The sequence below is a fragment of the Dermacentor silvarum genome, chromosome 4 (genome assembly GCF_013339745.2).
Source record: "Dermacentor silvarum isolate Dsil-2018 chromosome 4, BIME_Dsil_1.4, whole genome shotgun sequence".
Lineage (NCBI taxonomy): Eukaryota > Metazoa > Arthropoda > Arachnida > Ixodida > Ixodidae > Dermacentor > Dermacentor silvarum.
Window position 1 is genome coordinate 180,299,699 of NC_051157.2, and position 23,524 is coordinate 180,323,222.

General features: G+C 47.4%; 1 protein-coding gene across 2 annotated transcripts in view; it reads right to left on the reverse strand.

Annotated features, from left to right (window-relative positions):
• Positions 1-4,945: 4,945 nt before the first annotated feature.
• Positions 4,946-23,524, reverse strand: part of LOC119450790 (protein regulator of cytokinesis 1-like) — a 61,714-nt gene continuing 43,135 nt past the window's right edge. The window contains exons 9-11 of one of the 2 annotated variants that reach the window (XM_037714288.2): positions 17,737-17,985; positions 13,964-14,071; positions 4,946-5,409 (exon numbers count right to left, since the gene is read on the reverse strand). In XM_037714288.2, the coding sequence (XP_037570216.1) occupies positions 5,266-5,409; positions 13,964-14,071; positions 17,737-17,985 (501 nt within the window). In that variant the 3' untranslated portion in view covers positions 4,946-5,265. The remainder of the gene's footprint in view (positions 5,410-13,963; positions 14,072-17,736; positions 17,986-23,524) is intronic. The other variant, XM_049666244.1, reaches the window with a different exon arrangement.

Here is a 23,524-nt window from a genome sequence, read left to right on the forward strand (position 1 = left end):
ATTCTGCTCTTGTGGCTGCCGACGTAGCTGCCGCGCAGGCACCGTATTTTGAAAGCGATCTGCTATGTGGCCGAAGTGTGCGCCCATGATCTGCGATGGGTACAAAGGGCGTGCGCTGAGTGCCACTAGCTTCGTATGCGCCGTTTTTTTTTTTCCGACGTTCCCGTTGAAGCGAGAGAATAGACAGCGCGAAGGTCAATATGCCCGCGGTCATCGAGCGAGATGTGTTCATGCAACCTGTGCGCGCGTGACACCGTGCTTATTTAGTTAGTAACCGCATATTTACAACTTTATACAGCCGATAAAACTAACATCCTTACTTCGATTGTATCGCTGTCTATTAATTGGCTATCGCAATCAATGCTCCGCCTTTTGGGCAAAAGTGCGACATTTTTCTTAAGCCGCTCTAAGCCTCATAATTTTTTTCTCTTGGGGCGGGGGGGGGGGGGGCGAGTTTTTCGGACTGGTCGGTTTTTCGGACTGCTCGATTTTTCAGTCCCCGCTAAGTTCGGAAAATCGGTCGGCTACTGCACTCGGAAAGTGAAGCATTCAACTGTGCGCTCCCCGTTCTAAATGCAAAGCGATCCCGATGCTCGTGTGTCACACAAGATTTTTTTTTTTCAGATGACTGGGTATCAAGCGCTGCCACAAAATCGTTTATACGCGTGGATATTATCGCTTTCTAACGTGGCTACTGATTTAACCGCGCACGAAATGTTTCATACAGATCTATTTCTACGAAAATAAACGGTCCCTGACTGCACAACAAGGGATGCTAAAACAGAATTAACCAGGTCATGTTCGTGTTGTTTTAAACAACACACGAGAAAATCTATATTTTCATTTTCAACATTGACAGGTCGATCGATCTTTATTGCAGTGGTTTTCTCACTACACTTTGTTATTTTTGACACAGCCGCCCGTATTCCGTCGCTCTTCGAGCCACATTTTGCTCGGTTCTGCATATTTCTGAGCATCTGCTCGCTTTGTTTACTCAAGGCAAACCACAGTCTTCAAAGCAAATGCGAGAAGAAGCTTTTCCATCACATTATGGCATTTAGGGAGTTTGATTATATATCGCAAGGAGCTTCTCAGCTTTGCGACATCAACAAGTTCACCAAGTGGAAGTGAACTTGTCACTCTTTATCCGGTGCAGCCAGAGATAGCACGGCGCTTGCTGTCGCTCTTTCCGCTTAACTGGTACCGCGAAAAGCGCTTTCCCGGACTCCCGGCGGTTGCTGCACCCGAACGTGCAGCACCCGGGCATTTCCCTTCGTTTTGTTTTAAGTCTACGAAAGTTACATATACACTAAATTATACAAAATGCAAAATCTGACCTCGTTGATGACTCGTACGCGTGGCGTGTGCGAGCGATGTCTGTCTGCTTATCTCCTCCGACGTGGCTTAGATGCGCCATCTACAGTGGAAAGTGATCCCCTGACGGCAACTGACCAATCGGCGGCGCGGCGGCTAAGAGAAAAAGGCTGCGGTACTTTCTAGGTTCCAGTGACCATAATTGGGACGTACGCGCTAGAGCTTTCTCGTCTCCTGTTTGCAGCTAAGGTTGCAACTAAGGCTTGCCCTATTGTCACGTTGAACGTTTTAATTCCCCGGTGGTGCAATTGGCGATAGACGCCGTCAAATCCGAGACTGTTTTGGCGCAGTTAGGTGCAATTTTCGTCGATTGTATCAGGATGGCGCAGTGTCCCAATGGGCGCACTTTGGCGCAGTTGGCGCAGGAGTGGAATCACTGCGCGGGTGCCTGGCTGCGCGAGCCAACGTTACTGGACTAGCTTCAGTCGTAAAACTCTCTCCTTCGGCAGCCGCCAGATGCGGCGCCGTTCCATCGCGCTTCACTGCAGACGCCTCGCCACAGCCTTGAGCTCGTGCAAACGGGCAGTTTACGTGTGTTTCACGCTCGCTCGCGTTCTCCCTATAGTCCAAATTAGCGATACCATGCGAAATCGGTATCCACCTACAGCGATAACATATATCGGGCTAGTTGGTTCATACTGAAAGAACGGTAAACTGTACGATAGGAAGAAACGCATTCGACGAAGTGCAGAAGCTGCGTTTTTACATGTCGCGTTTCTTCCTGCCGCCTAAACCTTTCACGCAGTTCACTTTTCCCATACAGCAGCTTGGCACGTTTTCTCAGTGATTCTACTTGCTTAACACTTTGGTCTGGGGTAGTATACGCCAACTAGCGAGAGCAAGTTTGTTATCCACAAAAATAACAGCACAACTTTCTTGTAAGCGAATGAATGCTTTATTAAAGAAAATGACGTAAAAAACAACTGTGTGCCCCTATATATAGCTAAGACTTAAACTGTCACAAGGGACATAATCTAGACAAATGATTTGGGCCTACGTGGAAACAAACTCCACCTACAGCAGCCTGGCACATTTCCTCGCTGCATTTACTTCAAGACTGGATCCCCGCCGCTTCTCCAGGAACCTTGCCTAAGAATGCATTTTTATGCAAGGTATGCGTGTATGCATCATCATCATCAGCCTATATTTATGTCCACTGCAGGACGAAGGCCTCTCCCTGCCATCTCCAATTACCCCTGTCTTGCGCTAGCGTATTCCAACTTGCACGTGTATGCATGCACATGACTAAATAGAAATTAGCGTAGCTTGCACAAGTGGCGCAAAGCTAAAGAAACAGCGGAGCTGATCAGCACTGAGCTGGTACTGGCCTTATACGGGTTATGCTTTTCCGGAATTTATAGATCGATTACCTATTGATTGGCTATCGCAAGGTATTGGCCACGTATTTGGGCTAGGGTAATCACTACCAAGTCATCCCCAGCATTTCCCGGAATTTATTGATTGGCTATCGCAAGGTATTGGCCACGTATTTGGGCTGGACTAAGCACTACCAAGTCATCCCTAGCATTTTCCGGAATTGTTTATTGATCGATTAGCTATTGATTGGCTATCGCAAGGTGATACGAGGCGCAGCTGTGCGCAGTGACGTCATCGCTTGGCAAGTTTTTGCGAACACTACAAGGGGAAGCAAAAAGCTTAAACAGCTCAGCTGTTAAAAATTTAATGATGCGTGCACTCAGCTCCTGAATGCGCAAGGGCCACCCAACACGACTCAGTGTATTCTCTGACAGCTCTTCTAAGATGGCCCAGAACAGGTCACCAAACATCTCTTCGTTTGCGTTTTTTTTTCCCCGGTTGGTTCGACAGATACGAGGGAAGGTTCGGAACACTTTCAGCACTGCACGCTCGGCAAGTGTCCACTTGTCTCGAGGCACCTCAACAGTCTGTCCATTGATAATATGCACAGACACTTTAAGATGTGCTGCTCATGAAAGTGTAAATCACACACCATGGATTCGCAGAGAGTTCCCGGTCGGCATGAGGAATCGCTCTGTTGAATGCCGAGCGAAGTGTCGCATTGCTGGGAGCACACAAGTGGCGTGCCGAACTTTCGACATTGTTCGATAGCCGCTTGTTGCAGTCAGGAATGCAGCACATCGGCATCGTCTGCTAATATCCTTTACAAAAGCGGCGAAGGCTACAGCTTCGCCGATGACATGCTTCCTGAAATCTGCCGTCAACAACCAACCACAGAATACACCAACGCTGCACCGCGTGTTTTGTCTGGCCAGTTCGCGTAGCCGGCTAGTGGGGAAATGAAGATAGCAGCGCCATGAAGGCACGGGTGGGTGGCGGTTCCACGCAACGCCGCCGAGTTTTACAACTGAAGCTAGTCTAGTAACGACCTGTCTGGGTGGCTCAGTCAGCTAAGGCGTTGCGCTGCTGAGCACAAGGTCGCGGCATCAAATCCCGGCCGCGGCGGTCGCATTTCGATGGAGGTGAAATGCAAGAACGCCCATGTGCTTGCGTTTTAGTGCACGTTAAAGAACCCCAGGTGGTCAAAATTAATCTGGAGCCCTCCACTACGGCGTGCCTCCTAATCAGAACTGGTTTTGGCAAGTAAAACCCCAGAAAGAAGTAGTCTAGTAACGTTGGCGCGAGCCCAGTCAAGGTGCGCGACTACGTGCTGCGGTGCGAAATATTACTGTATTCACTTCTGCGCGGCGCACCACGCAGGCAGGCACAGCTGGGCGTGGCATCCGATATCTCCCCGGTGCAAACTCGTGGGTCATGCCTTGGGCGTGCATGCACTTCCTCTCCCTGCGGTTCGCCAAGCGGGCTGGGTGTGGCCTCCGAGACCGCACTGGCATCGGCGCAATCTCGGAGGCTATGAGCTGGCCACGCCGAGCCTGCGTGGCGAAGTTCGCTTGCCTCCTCGATCACAAAAGCAGAGGGATCACACAAGATCTGTTGTGTGCCACGTGCTGCTCGAGCGCGACGAGCCAAATGGAAAGCGCACGCCAAAGACCATCACAGTGGAACAGAAGCTGTCGCGTCAGGTATAAAGTCGAGTGTTGCACATGCCAAAGATTCGTTTGTTTTGTTTAAATTTATTCCCAGGCGTGGCCATGTAGCGGTTTCGCGGGCCGCAAGGCCTTCTTGTGTTCACGATTACAATTGTGCATCCCATGGTACATATACTGCAGTAAATGGCAATGAGTGTATAGCTAATACTTATGCCTGCCTATGACAAAATGTTGGAGAAATGCACTCAACAAGGTGGGTATCTCTTGCGGGAGAGAAATGGGTGCATCACTGCTTGTACTTGTATTCCACTTGCACTTGCGAAAATGGGCGAAACATTTCATACTGAGGATGCAAGTGGAGGGGGGGGGGGGGGGGGGCTTGAATGCTATGACATCTCTTAAGTCTACTATAGTCGTGAAAGGAACAAAGTCTCAGGAAATCGTGTATGAACATTAGAGCGATATTGTAGATTCCTGATGCTTACAGGTGCCCTTGTATAGCTAATGATAGAGATAGAAGGTATGCCTTGCAGCCCAGAGAATGTCACATCACAACTGTTGGAGACCAAAAACAGAGGAACAACTCAAATAATCCTTTTATTAGAGCAACGCCAGATTGCAACTTCTATTTCATGGTGCAGCTACTGGTGATAGAATCACCGTCAATCTTAAAAACAAATTCTAAAAGGATGACGACACGTGTGAAATATGTACAACAAATTTTTTACATGAGTGTGTACAAAGGGAATCACTGTCAAGCTTAAAAATTAAAATTATAAATGCATGACGACACAAGGGAATTATGTACAAGAATTTTTACATGAGTGTCTACAAAGTTATGCAGATGAACAGACAACTGGAATTTGTAAATATGAAAAAAAAAAATGAGAAACACCTGGACTGTTTACAAGGGACGCACTTGCTCCTCTGTGAGTGTCAAGTCCAAGTCTGGTCCTGCGGCTTGTGGTGCGGCTTCAGGTTGTGATGGCCTCGGTGCTTCGAGTATGCTGCTGGTGAGCTGCTTCCCGTTTCGTTGGGCGAGGAAGTGCTAGAAGAGAACGTCCGAAGCATTATTGACCAAAGTTCATTATACCACATTGGGACCTCAAAGCTATTTCAGGATAACCTCGACCTTATTGATCAAAAGTTTCCAACTGAAAGCAAACTGATGGCTTTTTCTTTTTCCCAGGGAACATAGTTTCAGAGCCACTGAGCGCGAACAGACAGGGCAAGCGCTGTGGCAGCCAGAGAGATCCTTACAACATTCCTCACCATTGCAAATTTTGGCTTTACACTTCATGTTGTCTAAGGAACTTTTTAGCAAATTTTTCAAATTGGTTCCTTATTAAGAACCGCAACCCTCCTGTTGCCATGCAACCAGGAGGCAAGCGTCCTTGTAAACACCCGCTGCCTTGACTAGCACCTGCAAGCACCATCATTTCACTGTATTCTCCCATACAGGAGCTGAAAAACCGCATTTTCAAGTGTCGAGCTCCAATTCCATTTTTTTTTTTGTTCTCTTCCCCTCTTGCTGCACGGAGAATTTACGGAAAATGTGTTGCGCTTTCCACATTGGATGATTAACCAGTCACATGTCATGGTGAGTGAGGTAGCTAGCAATGTGTTTTATGGAGAGGCATTTGTGCATGTGACCTTGACTCTGCCAGGGAGCGCAGATTCTGCAAAACGGAGGGCACGTGGCATTTTGTTTTGAAATTTTAGCTTCTGGTGTGGTGTGCAGTGATGTGATACAGTAGAACCTCGTTCATACGTTCTGGGAAAAAAAAGAAAACGTACTAACCAGGAAAACCTACGATCCGAAGAAACCAAAAAATTTGACAGACTCAACTGTAGTTGACATCTACATAATGCAAAGCGTTGCACGAATCGTTTAGACGTGAGGCACGAGACGCGTTTTGTTGTTTTCCTGTTGCGTAGCATTTTAAGATGGCGACAAGAAACCGAAACAAAATCTAACTGGTGGGGAGCGGCGGCGCATTTTGGTCGCCGCCTACTAAAAGTGTGCAGTACGCTTCCAACGACACTATGCACCACCCGCTATAAAACTGATAGGTGAAGATGCTTACCGCAATAGGATTGGCAGTGATAGCTCTGAATGCGGCGTGCAACTACCCGGGAGGAGATTTGCTTGAACTGAATAAGAAACTGAGTGCGCGCCAGCGTTTTCGTGTGAGACGGCCAGGCGAATATTGCATGAAAGCTGATGCGGCAGGCTGATACTGTTCTCGATTGCATGTGCCTCGCAACTTGCTTACACGAGATTTAGCAGCCGGAAAACGTAGCATGCAATCTAAGTCTGCTGCAGGGAATACTAGTGGCACATTTGAGTTATCGCCTCGTAAAGCGTGCAGTGTGCTTGCAACGGCTCCAAGCACTGTGGAACAAGATGCTTATATCGCAACAGGGTTGGTGGCGAACGCTGAATGCAGCGTGCAACGACCCGGGCCGCGGTTTGCTCGTACAGAACATGAAACTGAGCGCGTGCTGTCGTTTTTACCCGAGATGGGTGGGCGAGTATTGGGGTGAAATGCCGTGGCGGGCAGCTACTGTTCTCAATTGTGCGAGCTTTACAAATTTTCTTTTTCTTTAAATGGGATCTAGCAGCCGGAAAGCGTATTAAACAATCGCAATTCGGCGATGTACTGAATGTTGGTGCCGAAAGATTGTGTTTTCCGGGAACGTATGAACCGGCAATAATTAATGTAACTCTATTGGGTCACTTTTTGTGTTCTTAATAGCGAACGTTGGTACCGGGAAATCGTACGTAATGGGATCGTATCAACGAGATTCTACTGTACTTTGTAGACACGATCGTCAGTTTTTGATGTATAATGCTGCGCTTGTCTGCTTAAAATGACCAAACCTGGTGGGGATCGCTTTGAAATTACCTATAACGAAAAGCGGTGATCTTGCATACACAGCACTGGAAAGAATTGGGGGCTTTGGATTCCCCACTTTCTCTCGCTAGAGTGCGTCTGGCAATCGGTGCTCGGCCTGTGACCAAATATTTAGCCACTACTAAAGTGTAGGCGAAATTTAATTTCATATCTGCCTAAAATTGAGAGCTACGCTTAAAGAATTCATGAGGCAAGCATTTGCACTAGGGTGTAGCTTTGATAAATTTGAACAATACCCACTGGTTGCTAAAGGTGGAAGAAGAATGTGTACTTGCAGAGTGTCAGTTTCACTTGTATGTTATAGCTTTCATTGTTTAGTGGTTAGCGAAGGTTAAAGGCAAACTGCAACAAAATTTTTGACCGCTTAAGAAGCCCAGTTTCAGATAATGTAGACATACAGTATCCCCTGTGGAAAATTCAATGCTTCAAATGCAAGTGGGTGTGTCAGAAAACATTTGCAAAAATTGTTTTTCAACAGTGTGCAGATATAATAGCATGCTCAGTATTTTCGTTTTTCTTTACCAACAATACCAGCAATATATAGTAGGGGTGTGTGAATACCGATTAGTAGATTTCGAATCAAATATCAGAAAACATTTCACAAAATTTATAGGTTACAAATTTTCGTCAAAAAAAAATAGAGCGCTGCACATGCTTGGGAGTCTCCTAGCATTGCATAACGAAAATGCTGCAAACAGTCATTAACTTAATACATCAAGACATACAGTCTACTCTTGTTAATTACAGCTCAGTTCTCATACATCAAGGTCGGGAAATTATCTTTTATCAATAAAATTTTTGTTGAATAGCAACAAGTGAGTTTTTTTTCCCTCTGGAACTAATGAATTAGTGATGTTCTATTGTACTGAATACCAATGAGGTTCTCAGTTTAACAGTGGACCTGTGTTTTGTGGCTCTATTATTTATGCCACAGAACATTTTTCTTTCCAGTTTTAAAATACAGAAAGGCTAAACCAACTTGACGGCAGCTGGGTTATCGCAAGTTTAATCTGTGCGACATACGAAAGGACCGCGCATTACGTGACTCGATCACCTCTTTGCACGTAGCCGGTGCCGACGGTAAGCAGCAGGCGCCGTTCGCACCTTTTCATTGTAAGTATGGCTTGCCGACGTTATGGTTCGTACAACTTCGAACAAGTTGCGCAGTCATCACATCACGTCAGAAGTTCGCAAGTATCAACTCCTGCTTGAAGCGTTGTTGCCACTACAGGCCATAGCCGAGATACGCGACATCCTCGTGACGAAACTCCATATACGACAATAAAAGAGACTTCTTCGCCGTCTCATCCCACTTGTGCATCGGTGTATTCGGCAGCTCCTGAACAACGAAGAGCTCGGTGACAGACGTCCAACCCAGTTTCTACGTCACCTGCAACACCTCGTCGTTGACCAACTAGACTCCTCAGACACGGCCGTATTACAGTAAAAGCTCGTTAATTCGAATTTCGCGGGGACACCCAATGAGTTCGAATTAAACCGAATTCGAACTAACGAAATTTATTGAAAAAACAGCAGGAATTGAGACCGGGTTGTTGGAAAATCACTCAAAATATTTATTTGTGAAAATAATCCGTGATCACTGTCTGTTTTTCTTCTTTGAATGCGATCGCCATAGCCTTGTTTTCCAACACGCGAACGTGGCAGAAAGCATCCTCTGCGCCTTCCTCGAAGCTGAAGAATAGACGCGCGATACGCATAGCCTCCATTAGCTCCAAAGCTGAGGGCCGCGTGGGTGCCTCTTAGTCATCCGCACCTACATCGACGACGGGCACTTCTCCACCAGTCACCTGCGCGATGATATCATTGTCGGTGATTGTGCCGCAGACCGCTGCACAGCGATCTGCATCGACGTAGTAGTCGAAGGTCACGTCCTCCAGCGCATCCCGCAATCCGCGGCAGGAATGACCATGGCCTCGCGCTCGTCGGGCTCGCAAGCTGTGCCCTCATTGGTCACACAAAAGCCACTGTGGCGGAAGCAATTGGCAAAAGTTGTTGCCATGACCTGATCCCAGGCCCGCACCAACATATGCAAGGCCGTGAGCAGCGTCACATCGTAGCCTTTCGTACCGGCGGCGCACAACACCAAACGCTGCAACATGTAGCGCCTGTAAAAGCACTTTAAGTTCTTAATGACCCCTGGTCCATTGGTACGTCAGAGCTACGAATGACTTCGTAGCTCTGACGTACACGAGGCCTAGCGACTGAATGTGCGGCACACAAAGAACACGGAGACTAACAGACACGTCCGGCACGAACCACCACACGATGCGAAGAGTGAGCGCAATGACGCCAGTGACGCCACGTATCCGGGCGCTGCGCTCGCGCCATCTATCGTTGAGCCTTAAAAGCTTGCGGCGGCAGCATAAAATACCACCACGCAGCGGCGCACAGTTCAAATTATCGATAGAGAAGCCAATGCGCGCGTGAACTAACGAGTTGGTTAACCCATAGACGTCTATATATTGTGGCCGGACCATGACCATCAGTTCAAATTAACCCGAAAGTTCGAATTAATGAGGTGCGAATTAACGAGCTTTCACTGTACATGAGTTGTTTCTACAGTGTCTTCCAGCCAACGTACGCATGGCTCTCATCACAGCTAAGCATAAGTCCATGTTGGAACTCGCCGAAGTCACCGACGATATGATGGACATCGCTCCGGCAGTCATAAATGCTGTCCGTAGCACTCCACTTCCTTTGGGAAACGGTAAAAAAGCTCGCATTTCAAGTCGTCCACTTGTGTCATGCAATTGCGCAACACTCGCAACTTCAGTGACCAATCCTGTCCAACTCTCGCGCCGCTTGTATATAACGGCCATTTCAACAACCCGAGCACAGTTTTTCATCGCAGAGCCTGTGCTACAACCACCGATGTTTTCGCACCGCGGCTCGTCGATGTGCGTCACCCTGTTCGTGACACACGGGAAACCCTCGGGCCGGTCATTAATAACAGTGGCGGGCAATCATGGCCATACATCAAGCCACCTGTTCTATATAACTGACTGAACCACAGGACTGCGTTTGTTGGTAGAAACCGGTGCGGAGGTCAGCATAATTCCTGCGTCCAAAGCTGACCGGTGTCTCCGCGCAAAGTCAACCCCCTACAAGCTATCAACTCTTCCGTCATCGCAACTTATGGACAGAAGTCTCTTACCCTCGACCTTGGTCTTAGGGTTGCAATGGCTATTTTGGATAGCAGACATCCGCTATGCCATCTTAGGGGCTCATTTCTTGAAACATATTCATCTGCTCGTGGACATGAGCAAAAATCACCTGATGGATAACATGACGGGTCTATCAGTCAACGATCTTTTGTTACATGCTACTGTGCTCAACCCTACTCTCGTCAAACTGCCTACCTCACCGTCTGCAGCTCTACTTAACGAGTTATCGCAGATTACTACACAGTCTCCAATGGATAAAACCCCTAAACAAACCGACCAATTGTATTGTTACCACGGGCCCGCCCATTCACTGCCGCCGTCACCGACTCGGTCCTGATAAACTTCGAGTTTCTCACAATGAATTCGAGCCATATGTTGCAACTAAAAATCATTCATCCGTCATCAAACTTGTGGTCGTCTGCACTTTGCATATCGGCAGGTTTGGCCAGATTTGCCATCTGTCAAAATTATGAAATCGTGAGAATCACGGTAAGCTTGAGCAGCACTTGCCCACATTTATCCGCCTCCCACACAAATGCATGCAACCTGCCATGACACATTCGTGCCCGCGAAGTAACTTCAAAGCTAGTCTTGTGACGACTTGTATGAAGCTACAAGCAGACAATGTGCGTCTACAAACAGCATCAAAAACGAGAGGCCGTTGTACGGTGTGTTGCAAAGATGACGGTTGAGAACAACTTTGTTGCCATGCCATGCACTTGCTTTTGTTTGCGAGGCGGTTTGTCGGCTTTCCGATGGTCATGCGGCATCTGCAAATAGATCTTTGTCGATTCGACACTAAACTAACTCGTCATCACTCGTCATCACTGCCCGATGAAGCAGCACCGAATAGGCCTAATGGCCAAGGCAGTGTGGCCATTGTGGTAATGGGCTGCAAAAGGTCGCTGAATGTTTGCCGTTAATGTGTTCATCATCAACAGCCTATATTTATGTCCACTGCAGGACGAAGGCCTCTCCCTGTGATCTCCCATTACCCCTGTCTTGCGTTAGCTGATTCCAACTTACGCTTGCAAATTTCTTAACTTCATCATCCCACCTAGTTTTCTGCCGTCCTCGACTGTGCTTCCCTTCTCTTGGTATCCATTCTGTAACTCTAATGGTCCACCGGTTATCCATCCTATGCATTACATGGCCTGCCCAGCTCCATTTTTTCCGCTTAATGTCAACTAGAACATCGGCTATCGCCATTTGTTCTCTGATCCACACCGCTCTCTTCCCGTCTGTTAACGTTAGGCCTAACATTTTTCGTTCCATCGCTCTTTGTGCGGTCCTTAACTTGTTCTCGAGATTCTTTGTTAACCTCCAAGTTTCTGCCCCATATGTTAGCACCGGTAGAGTGCAATGATTGCACACCTTTCAACGACAGTGGTAGGCTCCAAGTCAGGATTTGGTAATGCCTGCCGTATGCACTCTAACCAATTTTATTATTCTGTAAATTTCTTTCTCATCAGGGTCCCCTGTGAGTAATTGACCTACATAAACGTACTCCTTTACAGACTCGCCTGAATTCTTGTTCCCTTGCCAGGCTATTGAACATTATCTTTGTCTTCTGCATATTAATCTTCAACCCCACTCTTACACTTTCTCGGTTAAGGTCCTCGATCATCTGTTGTAATTCGTCCCCATTGTTGCTGAATAGGACAATGTCATCTGCAAACCGAAGGTTGCTGAGATATTCGCCGTTGATCCTCACTCCTAAGCCTTCCCAGTCTAGGAGCTTGAATACTTCTAAGCATGCAGGGAATAGCATTGGAGAGATTGTGTCTCCTTGCCGGACCCCTTTCTTGATAGGTAACTTCCTACTTTTCTTGTGGAGAACCAAGGTAGTTGTGAAATCCTTGTAGATATTTACCAAGAAATTCACGTATGCCTCCTGTACTCCCTGGTTAAGTAATGCCTCTACGACTGCTGGTATCTCTACTGAATCAAATGCTTTTTCATAATCTATGAAAGCCATATAGAGAGGTTGATTGAACTCCGCCGATTTATATATTACCTGATTGATGATATGGATATGATCCATCGTAGAATATCCCTTCCTGAAGCCAGCCTGTTCTTTTGGTTGGTTGAAGTCAAGTGTTGCCCTGATTCTATTGGAAATTATCTTGGTGAATATTTTATACAATACTGAAAGCAAGCTAATGGGTCTGTAATGTGTTCACACAGGTGGCTAATCAGCGGTTGATGGATATTGAAGCGACGTGAACTTTGTTGTAGCGAATCCAATACGATCCGAGTGCCTACTGGTGGGTAATCGGCACGATCTTCGCACTTTACAAAATACGCACTGCTTTTGTTACTGTGCCTTCTGTCCGCATTGTGTTATCATTTCGATCGGTCCTGTTGACCCGGATGGACATTTTTCTTTAAAGGGCTTTTTATTCCTCAGAAACTAATGAATTAGTGACATTCTGTTATACTGAAAATCAATGAGGTTCTCAGTTTAATAGTGGACCAGCGTTGCAAAACGCCCGTGTTCTGTGCATTGGGGGCACGTTATAAGATCCCCTTATGGTCAAAATTAATCCGGAGACCCCACTACGGCATGCGTCATAATCAAATCGTGGTTTTGGCATGTAAAACCCCAGAATTCATTCTGTTCGTATGGGTGGCTCATCAGTGATCGGTCCTGAGATAATGCGTTAGATTGACGGGTTAGATCGATGGCTCTCGAAGTGGGAAGTTCATCGGTGGTTAATTGCCCCGACCATCGTGCACGCTTTTGCACTTTACGAAATATGCGCTGTTTTTTTGTACGTTCCCTCTGTCCGAGTCGCATTATTATTTCAAACGGTCCTGTCGACTCGGACGAACCTTTTAATGACAGAAGCGACCCCGGCTGTCTCGGTGCTGTTCTGCGAAATGCGGCGTTCGGGCGCTGTGTGTACGATCCCCCATCAAGCCAACATTGGGGAGCGCTCGCAGTGGCAGTCCGCTACCGCATCTGCCGAGACGGGCCCGTCTGCAGCGCACACGAATACACGCAGAATTGCCGTGCAGCTGGCCGCCCGAGCCACTTTGCGTGTATTCGTGGGCTTCTTTCATGCTCGGAAAAACACTTATGTAGGACGTACGGAGCAACAGAAAGCTGTATCGGTAGTTTTTCATGTCGCTCTACAATTTTCTCATTGACGCTTTGACAATTAGGGCAGTACTGCTCGAGCTAGATAATTATTTACAATTAGCTAATTAAATCTCAGCAACAAAAAAATTACTGGCGGCAACTCCACTGCACTGGAAAGAATACGCACTAGGTTTTCTTTGCGTAACGCCGTTCCTCTTTTTTTAAATCGTGCTGCGTGATAGCTGGGACCACGGGTGTGTGTGTGTGTGCATAAAGTATATATATATATATATATATATATATATACACACACTTATTTTTAAGTGTATCTCATTTTCTTTGAAACAAAAAAGAAAATGGGCCGAATAGTGCACGATGTGTCGAGCCAATGTAAGCAGACATTCCAACACTCACTGCGAAGCTGTCCATGGAGGTGAGCCCACCCACGGGTCCGGCAGTGCTGGTGGATGCCTCTTCGGCTCCTTTGCCCTTGAACAGCTGCCGGCCATTGGCACTTTTCTTCTGCAGCAATGATCAAGAACAGAAAACATTGCTACCCACACAAAGAAACTGCTGCAAGTACATGAGCTGCACACGTGAAATTCCTATTAGCCATTACAGTCAATACAGTGTGAATGGTTGCAAGAAACACTGCAAAGGCCAATGATGCCAGTACTACTGAGAAAGTACAGATTAAAGGCCTCTGACAAAGTTCTGCAGTGATGGTGCAAAAGCAGGCAGTCATTTTACTACGTATACTTGAATTGCTTCCCAGTTCCCCAAGCCATTGCAGTGTGTTTAGAGAGGAGTTCTCGGACAATGCTCCTCAACGAGCACCTCCTCCGCACAGCTGAATGACAACTGTAGAACTAGTCAGCCTACAAGGAAGTTTTTGTTGTAGCAAACAAAGTGTTCTACTGCCATGGCTAACTGATTGTGCCTTCTCTATGGATCGATCAATTTAGTCGCCAACTGACTATTTTGAGACCAATAATTCAAACATGCCTGATTATTCGAACAGCTCCATGGCACCGCCACTAACCCCATAGACTTAGCGTAAGGATGACCAATATTTTGGGCACCTTACAGCACGCCACGCAATAATTCAGACTCGGACTGTGAGACCGAGTGCTAATTTGGCTGCCCAATGGCAATATGGCAATATTTTCATTTTAAAATGTTGCCAGCGCCTCCTCGAAACCGGCAACTGCTAGATCCACTAGGCTTCACTAGTTTAAATGAAGATTCGTTGCATTCATTGACATTATTTTTGTATATCTGTAGCGACAGCATGAAAAACTGAAGCTGGAAAGTTCAAGACGTGAGCCCTCTTGAGTGAGGCTAGCTTAGCAGGGCTATTTGAGGAATTATCAGGCATTGCCTGGAATACTATTGGCCTTGAGGTTAGAACTGGTGAGGCTTATACAGTGCTGACTAACGGCCATGTCCTCTGCTACAGAAGTGTTCCAGATAAAAGAGGTTATAGGTAGGATTTCTAATTCATAAGGACATAGCGGGGCAACATTGATGAATTCTACAGCAATATTGAGAGGGCAGCAGTCGTCGTAATAAAGCTGAATAGGAGGTATAGAATTAAGGTAGAACAAGCCTACGCCCCAACCTCCAGTCACGATGATGAAGAAATAGCATTGTTTTATGAAGATGTTGAGTTAGCAATGACAAAGGTGCCAACTCAGTATAGTTTAGTCATGGGCGACTTCAATGCAAAAGTAGAGAAAACGCAGGCTGGTGAACAAGCAACTGGCAACTACGGCATCGATTCTAGAAACACCAGAGGAGAGATGTTGGTACAATTCGCAGAAAGAAATAGGCTCAGCGCTGTGTCACTCGGCAGTGCGTGCCGCTGATTTCGCAACATTGTGTGCTCGCGCACTCTTGTTACGCGTGCCCTTTCGATGCGGCACATATGCTAAGTAAACACCGTTATGTTCATCTGAATAAGCCGAACGTCTGCACGAAGGAATAGCAAACTTTATTCCACAATGTGAACTTCTAGAAAAAAGAAAGAAACAATAAAGTTTATGGATGGGCGAATAGTTAATTTGAGGTTCGAAGTGAATTCGAAGCGAATAGTGATTTGGTCGAATGATTTCAAATCGAATAGTTCGAATAGTGTAATATCACATACCTAGTTAATTCGAATTTCACAGGACCGAAAAAAAAAAAATGTCCGAATGCCGAATTATCAGGGTATCCAGAAAACAATAAGCAAATGCTTACTAAGTCAGTACAATTTTTTTGGTGTAATGGATGAGCAAATCCTTTTGCTATTTCGCACAAAAGTAGTGCAGAAGCTGCAATTCTCGTCATCTCGTGACTGATTGGCTCTATCAGCGACGATCGAGCGATTGCACTACCGCGCGCACATACCGATTATTTTTTCACCAGTAAGCTGACCACCAACAGATCGCACATCCATCGCGATGTAGCTGGTGCTTTTCATCCTCAACACTTTTGCAACGAGTGACACCAAAACAACTGTTTGTCGCAACCGCGGCCGCTATCGACGCGATTAGGACCGGCAACATTGCGGTGCTTAAGACATGCGGCCGACGCACGCACAGAGTCAGAACGAAACTACCGTTCGCTGCAACAACTGCAGACGAAATCGCGGTCGCTATCTATGCGATCACGGATGGCCACTACGCAGCTTTCTAGGCACGCGGCCGTATTGAATCAAAACGAAACTACTTTATGCCGCAACCGCGCCGGAAGAAACCGCGGCAGCTATTGACGCGATCATGGATGGCGACTATGAAATCCTGTGGCCAACGCGTTGTTATGCGTGGCGGTAAACATAATAAAGGCACAAAAAGGCACGAAGCGTTCCGTCGTTGCTGTCATTCACATACGATTCCCGCTGATGACTATGGCGATGCGGACTCCGCCGCTTCATTTCGGTTGTACACTAGCGCCGTCTCTGCCCTTCTGGGTTGCACATTTCCGGCTCTTTAATATAAAAACGTATAGCCTTCCAGATTTATGATTGATGTATGGCAGCCATGACGTGAAGCATAGCCTCCGAGATGAGTAGTGGCCGTCCGTGGCTTCCGGCTGCCTATTCGGGAGCGCCAAATAATTCGAAAATATCGAATACCTTAATTCGAATCGAAGCGAATAACAAATATAGAATTATTCAATTGAATATTCGACAATGCCGCATATTCGCCCATCCCTAATAAAGTTTGCTATTCTCCGTTTTACATTGCGTCCTGCACTTACCACAACCTGCCAGTTGGTGTGCAAATGTGTCATACAATCCTTTACAGCGACTCCTTTTTATCTCTAGGATAAGCGTGGACTAGAACTGCCTTTCAAAATCAGCCGCATTCATCACCCAAAACAAAAAAGTTCAATACGATACCCCTAATGCGAAATTTCAGCGCAGCTCTATACATGCTTTTATTTTACGATATACTGGCTGGCACGGACAATCTGACTCGTGCGGCACATTCCAAACGGAGCGAAGTGTGGCCCAACTGCCTCTCTAATCGGGAGATCACGAGAGGCAGCGTGTGGGTGTGCGTGGGCGCCGTTCACAGCAGCCGCCGCAGACTCATGCAGCGCTTTGTTTCCATATTTGGTATCCCTGGCATCATCAGTGAACAGAGGACACACGCTACTCTGGCAACATCTTGTAGCCAGCATTGCCACAGAGCCAGTGTTGTGCGGCACTACGCTTTCCATCTCACGCTTTCGCCATACCCTCCAACTCCGCTTTCCTCCTCGCGCTCTTTTCGCTATCGCCGTCTTTCATCCGCCGCTGCGCTTTGTGTTCGCTCTTTCATACCTCACTGTGCTCGTTAGCTCGGTTACAAGGGGCGCCGACAGCCGACGCTTGCTGCAAGAATGGTGCCTAAGAGCTGTGCTCTAAACGTGAACACAGCTGCACAGAATGCCTTTGTTCTTACTGCATTTTGTTTTTACCCCCACTCCTTTATGTAACGCCTTGAAATTATCTGAAATAATAAGTGAATAAACAAAGGGACATTAAAATGACATCGAGCCAGATTCCTGCTTTGCAATGCGCTTTTCATTCAATCATTTCTTGTCTTGAAGACGAGACAAGTGCCTTTCCTGAAACAGGCCACTTAGGTCTGGAGTACACAAATGAAGCCCCATGTTCATCTGAACAATCTTGAAGAAAGTGCTTGTTCCAGTCATACCTGGGCCTTCAGTGAGCGCCGCCGGATGCTCTTTGCAGCTGAAATGGCAGCAGCACCAGCACGGACTGGTGTGCCACCGTGCGCCACCAAGTTGTTCTTGCTGGCTGGTGTGCCTCCGCGCCTGCTGGATCCGATGGTGGCACTGCTTATTCCAAGCCGCGACATCTTGGATGCACTACTGGAAGGTGTCGCACAGAAGGTCCTCTTCATGCTGCTCGACTTTGAGGGCGTAGCTTTGCGACGGCTCTCCTACAGGTGAAGACGGCAAGCAAACTTAAGTTGTAAAAGCACAGTAACCGTTCCAACTACAGTGGAACCCCGATTATACGACTTTGAGGGGACCACGCAAGACCGTCGTATAATCCCAGCGCTGTATAATCGAAAAACGAAGAATATCGGCAGTGACGCTCAGTCTTGCCCAAAAAACGGGTACAGACCGCCTGAATAAGCGCGCGGCACGAACCTGCACTGCTTCTAAAAAATAGTAGATTAAATTTAAATATTTCCGTATTTATTCCATTGTAACGCGAGTTTTTTCTTTTCATGATTTTCATTGCTTGAACTCGACCACCGTGTTACATTCAAAATTTACCATTTTAAAACAAATATTCTAAATCCCGCGATCTTTAGCGTTACGTTAGCAACCTGTAACTTTACATCTCGATCCAATCCACAGACAAGTCAACCGAAGTCAGAACTTGTTTTTGGTTGGAATCGACGCTGTTTTCGCTGTGCTTGTGACTGGTTACGATGCTGCAATACCGTATGACCTTTTGTAGTTCTAGTCTGTTTATTCGCGACGTTATGGCGACGCAGCGCATTCGGTATGACCGCATTCAAGAGACGAGCAATTTTGATGGCCGTGGAGCTGTGAAAGTCCGCCGCGGCTCGGTGTCTTGACGTGAAGGACTCGATTTGCGGATGGCGGGACTAGCGGCAGGCCCACTTTAAATGCGAGGGCAGTTAGGAAGGCTCTCTGAAACACGAAGTGGCCTGGTACTGACCCCGAATCTCAAACAAGCTCGATGGCACGGAAGATGAAAATTCTCAGCCAATCACTTTTGGAGATAGTTTCGCTTTCGCAAGACTCGGTTCGTCCCGGCACCCTCGAAGTATACTGCCGACGCCAACACCTCTCTTGGCACTGATTGTGAGCTTAGGACAGCACCAGAAATACTTGTCGGGGACGCTTTTAGTGCCGAGTCATGCGAAATTTCGCTTGACTCGGCAAAGACTGCCCAAGGAAAGCTCCGTCTCCTCTTCAGACAACCACGACGAGTGAAAAGAACGTTTCTGAATTGTGATTCCTTGAATAAAGGTACCATTTCTTTTTCACTTCATCTCGCGTTACATTAGCGGTTCTATTTTCTTTATTTCGCGTGACTGGAAATTCGCCCATCGCGTTACATTCGGGTATATACGGTATTGCACACCCGTTATCAGCCGCCTGCAGTGTGCTTATGTGCTAGCCTGCACCTGCTTAGTGGTTTTTTTTTTTTTCCTTTTTTTTCCGGGCGGTACCAGAGAGGCGTCGTACGAGGCGGGTCAGCGTAAAATTGCGTCATATAATAGAGGTTTATTAATACATTATTTCTATAGGGGTTTTGCCGGGACCACACCAATTCATAGTAAAATGAGGGTCGTCACATAACCGGGGGACGTATAATCGAGGTTCCACTGAACGCACCAAGAACAGGCTTATTGCCTGCACAATAGTACATGTGGAGATACTATTGCCTGAAAATCAGTATTAGTACAAATGAAGATAATGACACAGTGTATTGCAGACATTTTTGCAATACTTCTGATTGCATGTAACATTGACTATTTTGTTAAAGGCAGAATGAAACGAAATATCGGACTGCACAAAAAGCCTAGTTCAATGCTGAATTCCAACGGCAGATCTGGAATGCTCCCGCATCAAAAGTTTCGCCTCTTTATGAAGCAACTCTGTTCCAATGGTCGATTGGGAGCATGGATTGCTTATTCCAATGACAGATCAAGAGTGGATCTCAATAAGAGATTGCCCTGCACAGCATTCAAGACCGCTCCGCTGAAACTGGCACATTCGACCACAAGTCTGGATGACAGTTCCTCCAGCAGCCATTGACTGGATCGACATGTAGCAGACGGCATAAAGAATACAGAGCAGATGATACCAGACAGCACACGTCACTTAGATGGAACGGTAAAAGACATAAGATGGACATGAGACTCGTGTAAGGGCCGCACTCTTTTTTTCCATAATTTTGATAAAGTGCAGCACTTACATGAGACCGAAGCTTTTTGTCAAAATGGTGCCAGCCCAGCCGAAGACTTGTACACACCCTGGCTCTCGTCATCTAGTAACGGTATGCGGAAGTACACAGTGCACGAAAATTCGCTGATGCTCACGAGCGGCATCTGGCCAACGAACACGATTGTCTCTGTTGGAAATCTTTTCTTCAAAGAGTCTATGCGGTATCAAATGCAGCATACGGGAATACAATACAAAACTCCTAGACAAAAATACGTACAAGAAAATGTCTCCTAACTCACATGAGAAGACAGCTCACCGCAAGTTGTGCAAGTGCTTCCAAGACAAAGCAGCGTCGCATGATCCAACTTCCAACGTAAGAACGACAGCCACATTAGCATTTCCAGTGAGGGCCCTCGTGCCCAATGCACCACAGGTAATGCTACAAAGGCTACAGTTAACTTTCTCATTGCTTACATTTGCAACCAAGTGTGTTACATATTGTTACATGGAGGCAAACACAACAGGAAAACATATTTACAGCATTTACGTATTTACAGTTATGGTGACGTAGGTCGAGGCTGCTGGTGTAGATGCTTGCGTAGATGAAGCGCCGCCAGCAGGAGCTGAAGTTGCATTGTCGCCATTGCGACCGCTGCGAAGCTCCATGGCGGGTACAGGGAACGTCCACCTCCACTAAATAATGTTACATGCAGCTGATGTACAAGCCTATTTACAATATATTTACACGTAGGCTAACGATGGCCAAGGTGGCGACACTATATCAAGTGGGAACACGTCTTCTTCAGCGCAGCCACACTGTGGCGGCTGTTCCGTATAAATATTTACAAGGCGATCAAGTGTTCAACCATCTGGTCGAGAGCACGTGCCAGCTGATCAGCGTCTTATTCATCCGCGCTCCTCTTGAAGAACAGTACCGTGACATGATCCCGGTGTCCATCATGCATTCGAAGGTAGCCGGGGCGTTACATAATCCGAAGGGCATGACTTTAAACTGATAAAGGCCGTCAGGGGTAACAAAAGTGGTTTTCTGACGGTCCACGTCATCGACGGCTATCTGACAGTACCATGACCGAAGGTCGATTGAAGAAAAACACTTGGCGCCGTGAAGGCAATCCAGGGTGTCGTCTATGCGTTGGAGCGGGTACACGTCTTTTTTGATTATCTCGTTCAGATGTCGATAGTCCAGGCAAAATCTCCAGCTTTCTTTTTAACAAGAACCACAGGAGAAGCCAAAGAGCCGTAGGACGGCTCGATTATCTCTTTGGTGAGCATCTTGTCGGCCTCCTTTTGAATGACGCGGCGCTCAGCTGCAGATACCTGGTATGGTCGTCGGTGGATTGGATGGGCATTGCCAGTGTTTTTGTGGTGCTTGACAGCGCAGGTTTGACCCAAAGCACGATCACAAAGGTCAAAGATGTCCCGATAAGAGAAGGGGAGGCGAAGGAGATCGTCAGCGTGATGGGGCATAAGGTCTGGAGCGATGATTTTGTTCAGGTCAGTAAGAGACAGATCTGGTGAAGAAGATGGGATATCAGTGGCGTGCGAGCAACCAGCATTAGGTGGAGACAAGGGCGAGATAACGTACTCGTAGGAGGGTGTCAGCATAGCGAGTGAAACGCCCTGTGGGAGCACTTGTGAGCACAGTCCGAAATTGATCACAGGAAGACAAGCGACATCTTGCTAGAAGGGTACTGGTGGATAGGGCGTTAGAGCAACACAAGTCACGGCTTGCAGCGACAAACAGACGTGCTCAGCAGAACAGAGGCGACTCTTGATTGGTCCGGGTTGATCAGTTACACTTGGTAGGTCAAGCTTACAGTACCAGCGGAATAATCGATGAGGGCGGAGTGGGCGGACAAAAAGTCAAGACCGAGATGACGTCATTGGAGCAGCAGGTGAGGACGGTGAACAAAAGAGAAGTTTGACGACCAGCAACACTGACACGTGCGGTACAGAGGCCAGCTACGGGAGACGTACCACCGTCAGCCACACGTACAACATGTGATGGGGAAGGGGTCATAACTTTCTTCAACTGCTGGAAGAGGCGAGAGCTCATAACGGAAATATGGGCGCCGGCGTCAATCGAAGCTGTAAAAGGTATGCCATCCACTTCAACGTCAATCAGGTTCCGATTGGTAGGGAGCGTCAACAGTGGAACTGGATGGCAGGTCATAATAGCAGTGTCACCTCCAGGAGCTGCAGCCATCAGTTGCACAAAGCAAAACAGCGGGAGTAAGACAGGGATGGGGAACAGCGAGGTAGAAGCGAACGAGAAGGTTGGCGTCGTGGTGAGGGACAAGCGGCTGTACTGGGGGGGTGTTTGTAGTGGTCTCAGCAGATGTGTCTTGGTCAGGTTGGTTTGGTACCTGGTGCTGATTTCGGGGTGGATAGCAGAAGCTGGCGAAGCTTGGTCGAGAAAACGAGGGCCAAGGATTTCGGCAATATCGTAAATGTGTCCAACACATCCACATCGGAAGCAAATTGGCTTGCCAGGAGTCCTCCACGCATCCGGATCGCGATAATTCGGAGTGGATAATAGCATTGGAGAGGGCTGAAGGTCGCCGAAGGTGTCAGAGCGGTTCACAGAGCAGATGGTTTGAAGACCCACGTTAGCCAGTTCTTGACGAACGACGGATTTATAAGTGATATTGTAGATTGGGCATCACTGGGCTCTCCTCGCATTAAATGTGCGGGCGATGCGGCTTTGATTTTGCGTCAAACGATTGAGGTGATAGTCTCTGACGTTGAAGGCTAAGTCGGCATACAAACATCCTCGTACGTTGATGTCGCTGCTGTGTTCGGAAGTCGGGCGAATTGGTGGGCGATACGTCGGCTTTTAGCATCTTTGAAGCATCGGCACTGAGTAATAATCTCGTTGACTGTCAAAGAGTTTTTAAACATGATCAGGTTAAACGCATAGTCTGCGATCCCTTTGAGTGCGTGCGCGACCTTATCGGCTTCTGTCATCTTTGCGTAAACCTTCTGGCAAAGGGCCAGCACATCCTCAATGTACGTCAAGTACGACTCGGCCGTCTGCACACGTGAGGAAAGTTCTTTCTTGGCGGCACGCTGGCAGTTACAGTTACACCTGCTTATAACAAATCTCCATATAACGAGTTCCTGGATATAACAAAGTTTTTCTATTCCCCGCCGTTACTTCATAGAAGCACATGTATTTGAGACCTCTACGTAACGAAGTGGCAGCGGGAGACATCCTCGGAATAAAGAATTTTCCCCGCCGGCAACCCTAGAGATATCGCCCTCAATTTTGTCATTTTTGCGTGAGCAGCAACCAGAAGCACCTTCTCTGCCGCGACGGAATGCGAAGCGAGCGCACGTGTGCGTGTGTGCGAGCCTGTGCGAGGCGGGCCTGCATCCCTCGACCCGGCGATCTTGCCGCCGCGGGCGTGTGACCTTTACTCCCTCCCTCCATTCAAACCTGATCCTGCCGTTTGCTGCAGCTGGCCAAGCCCGACAAGCCGGCACTCTCCTTTTCCAGTTGATGTTGCCGACGCGCTGGCAGACACT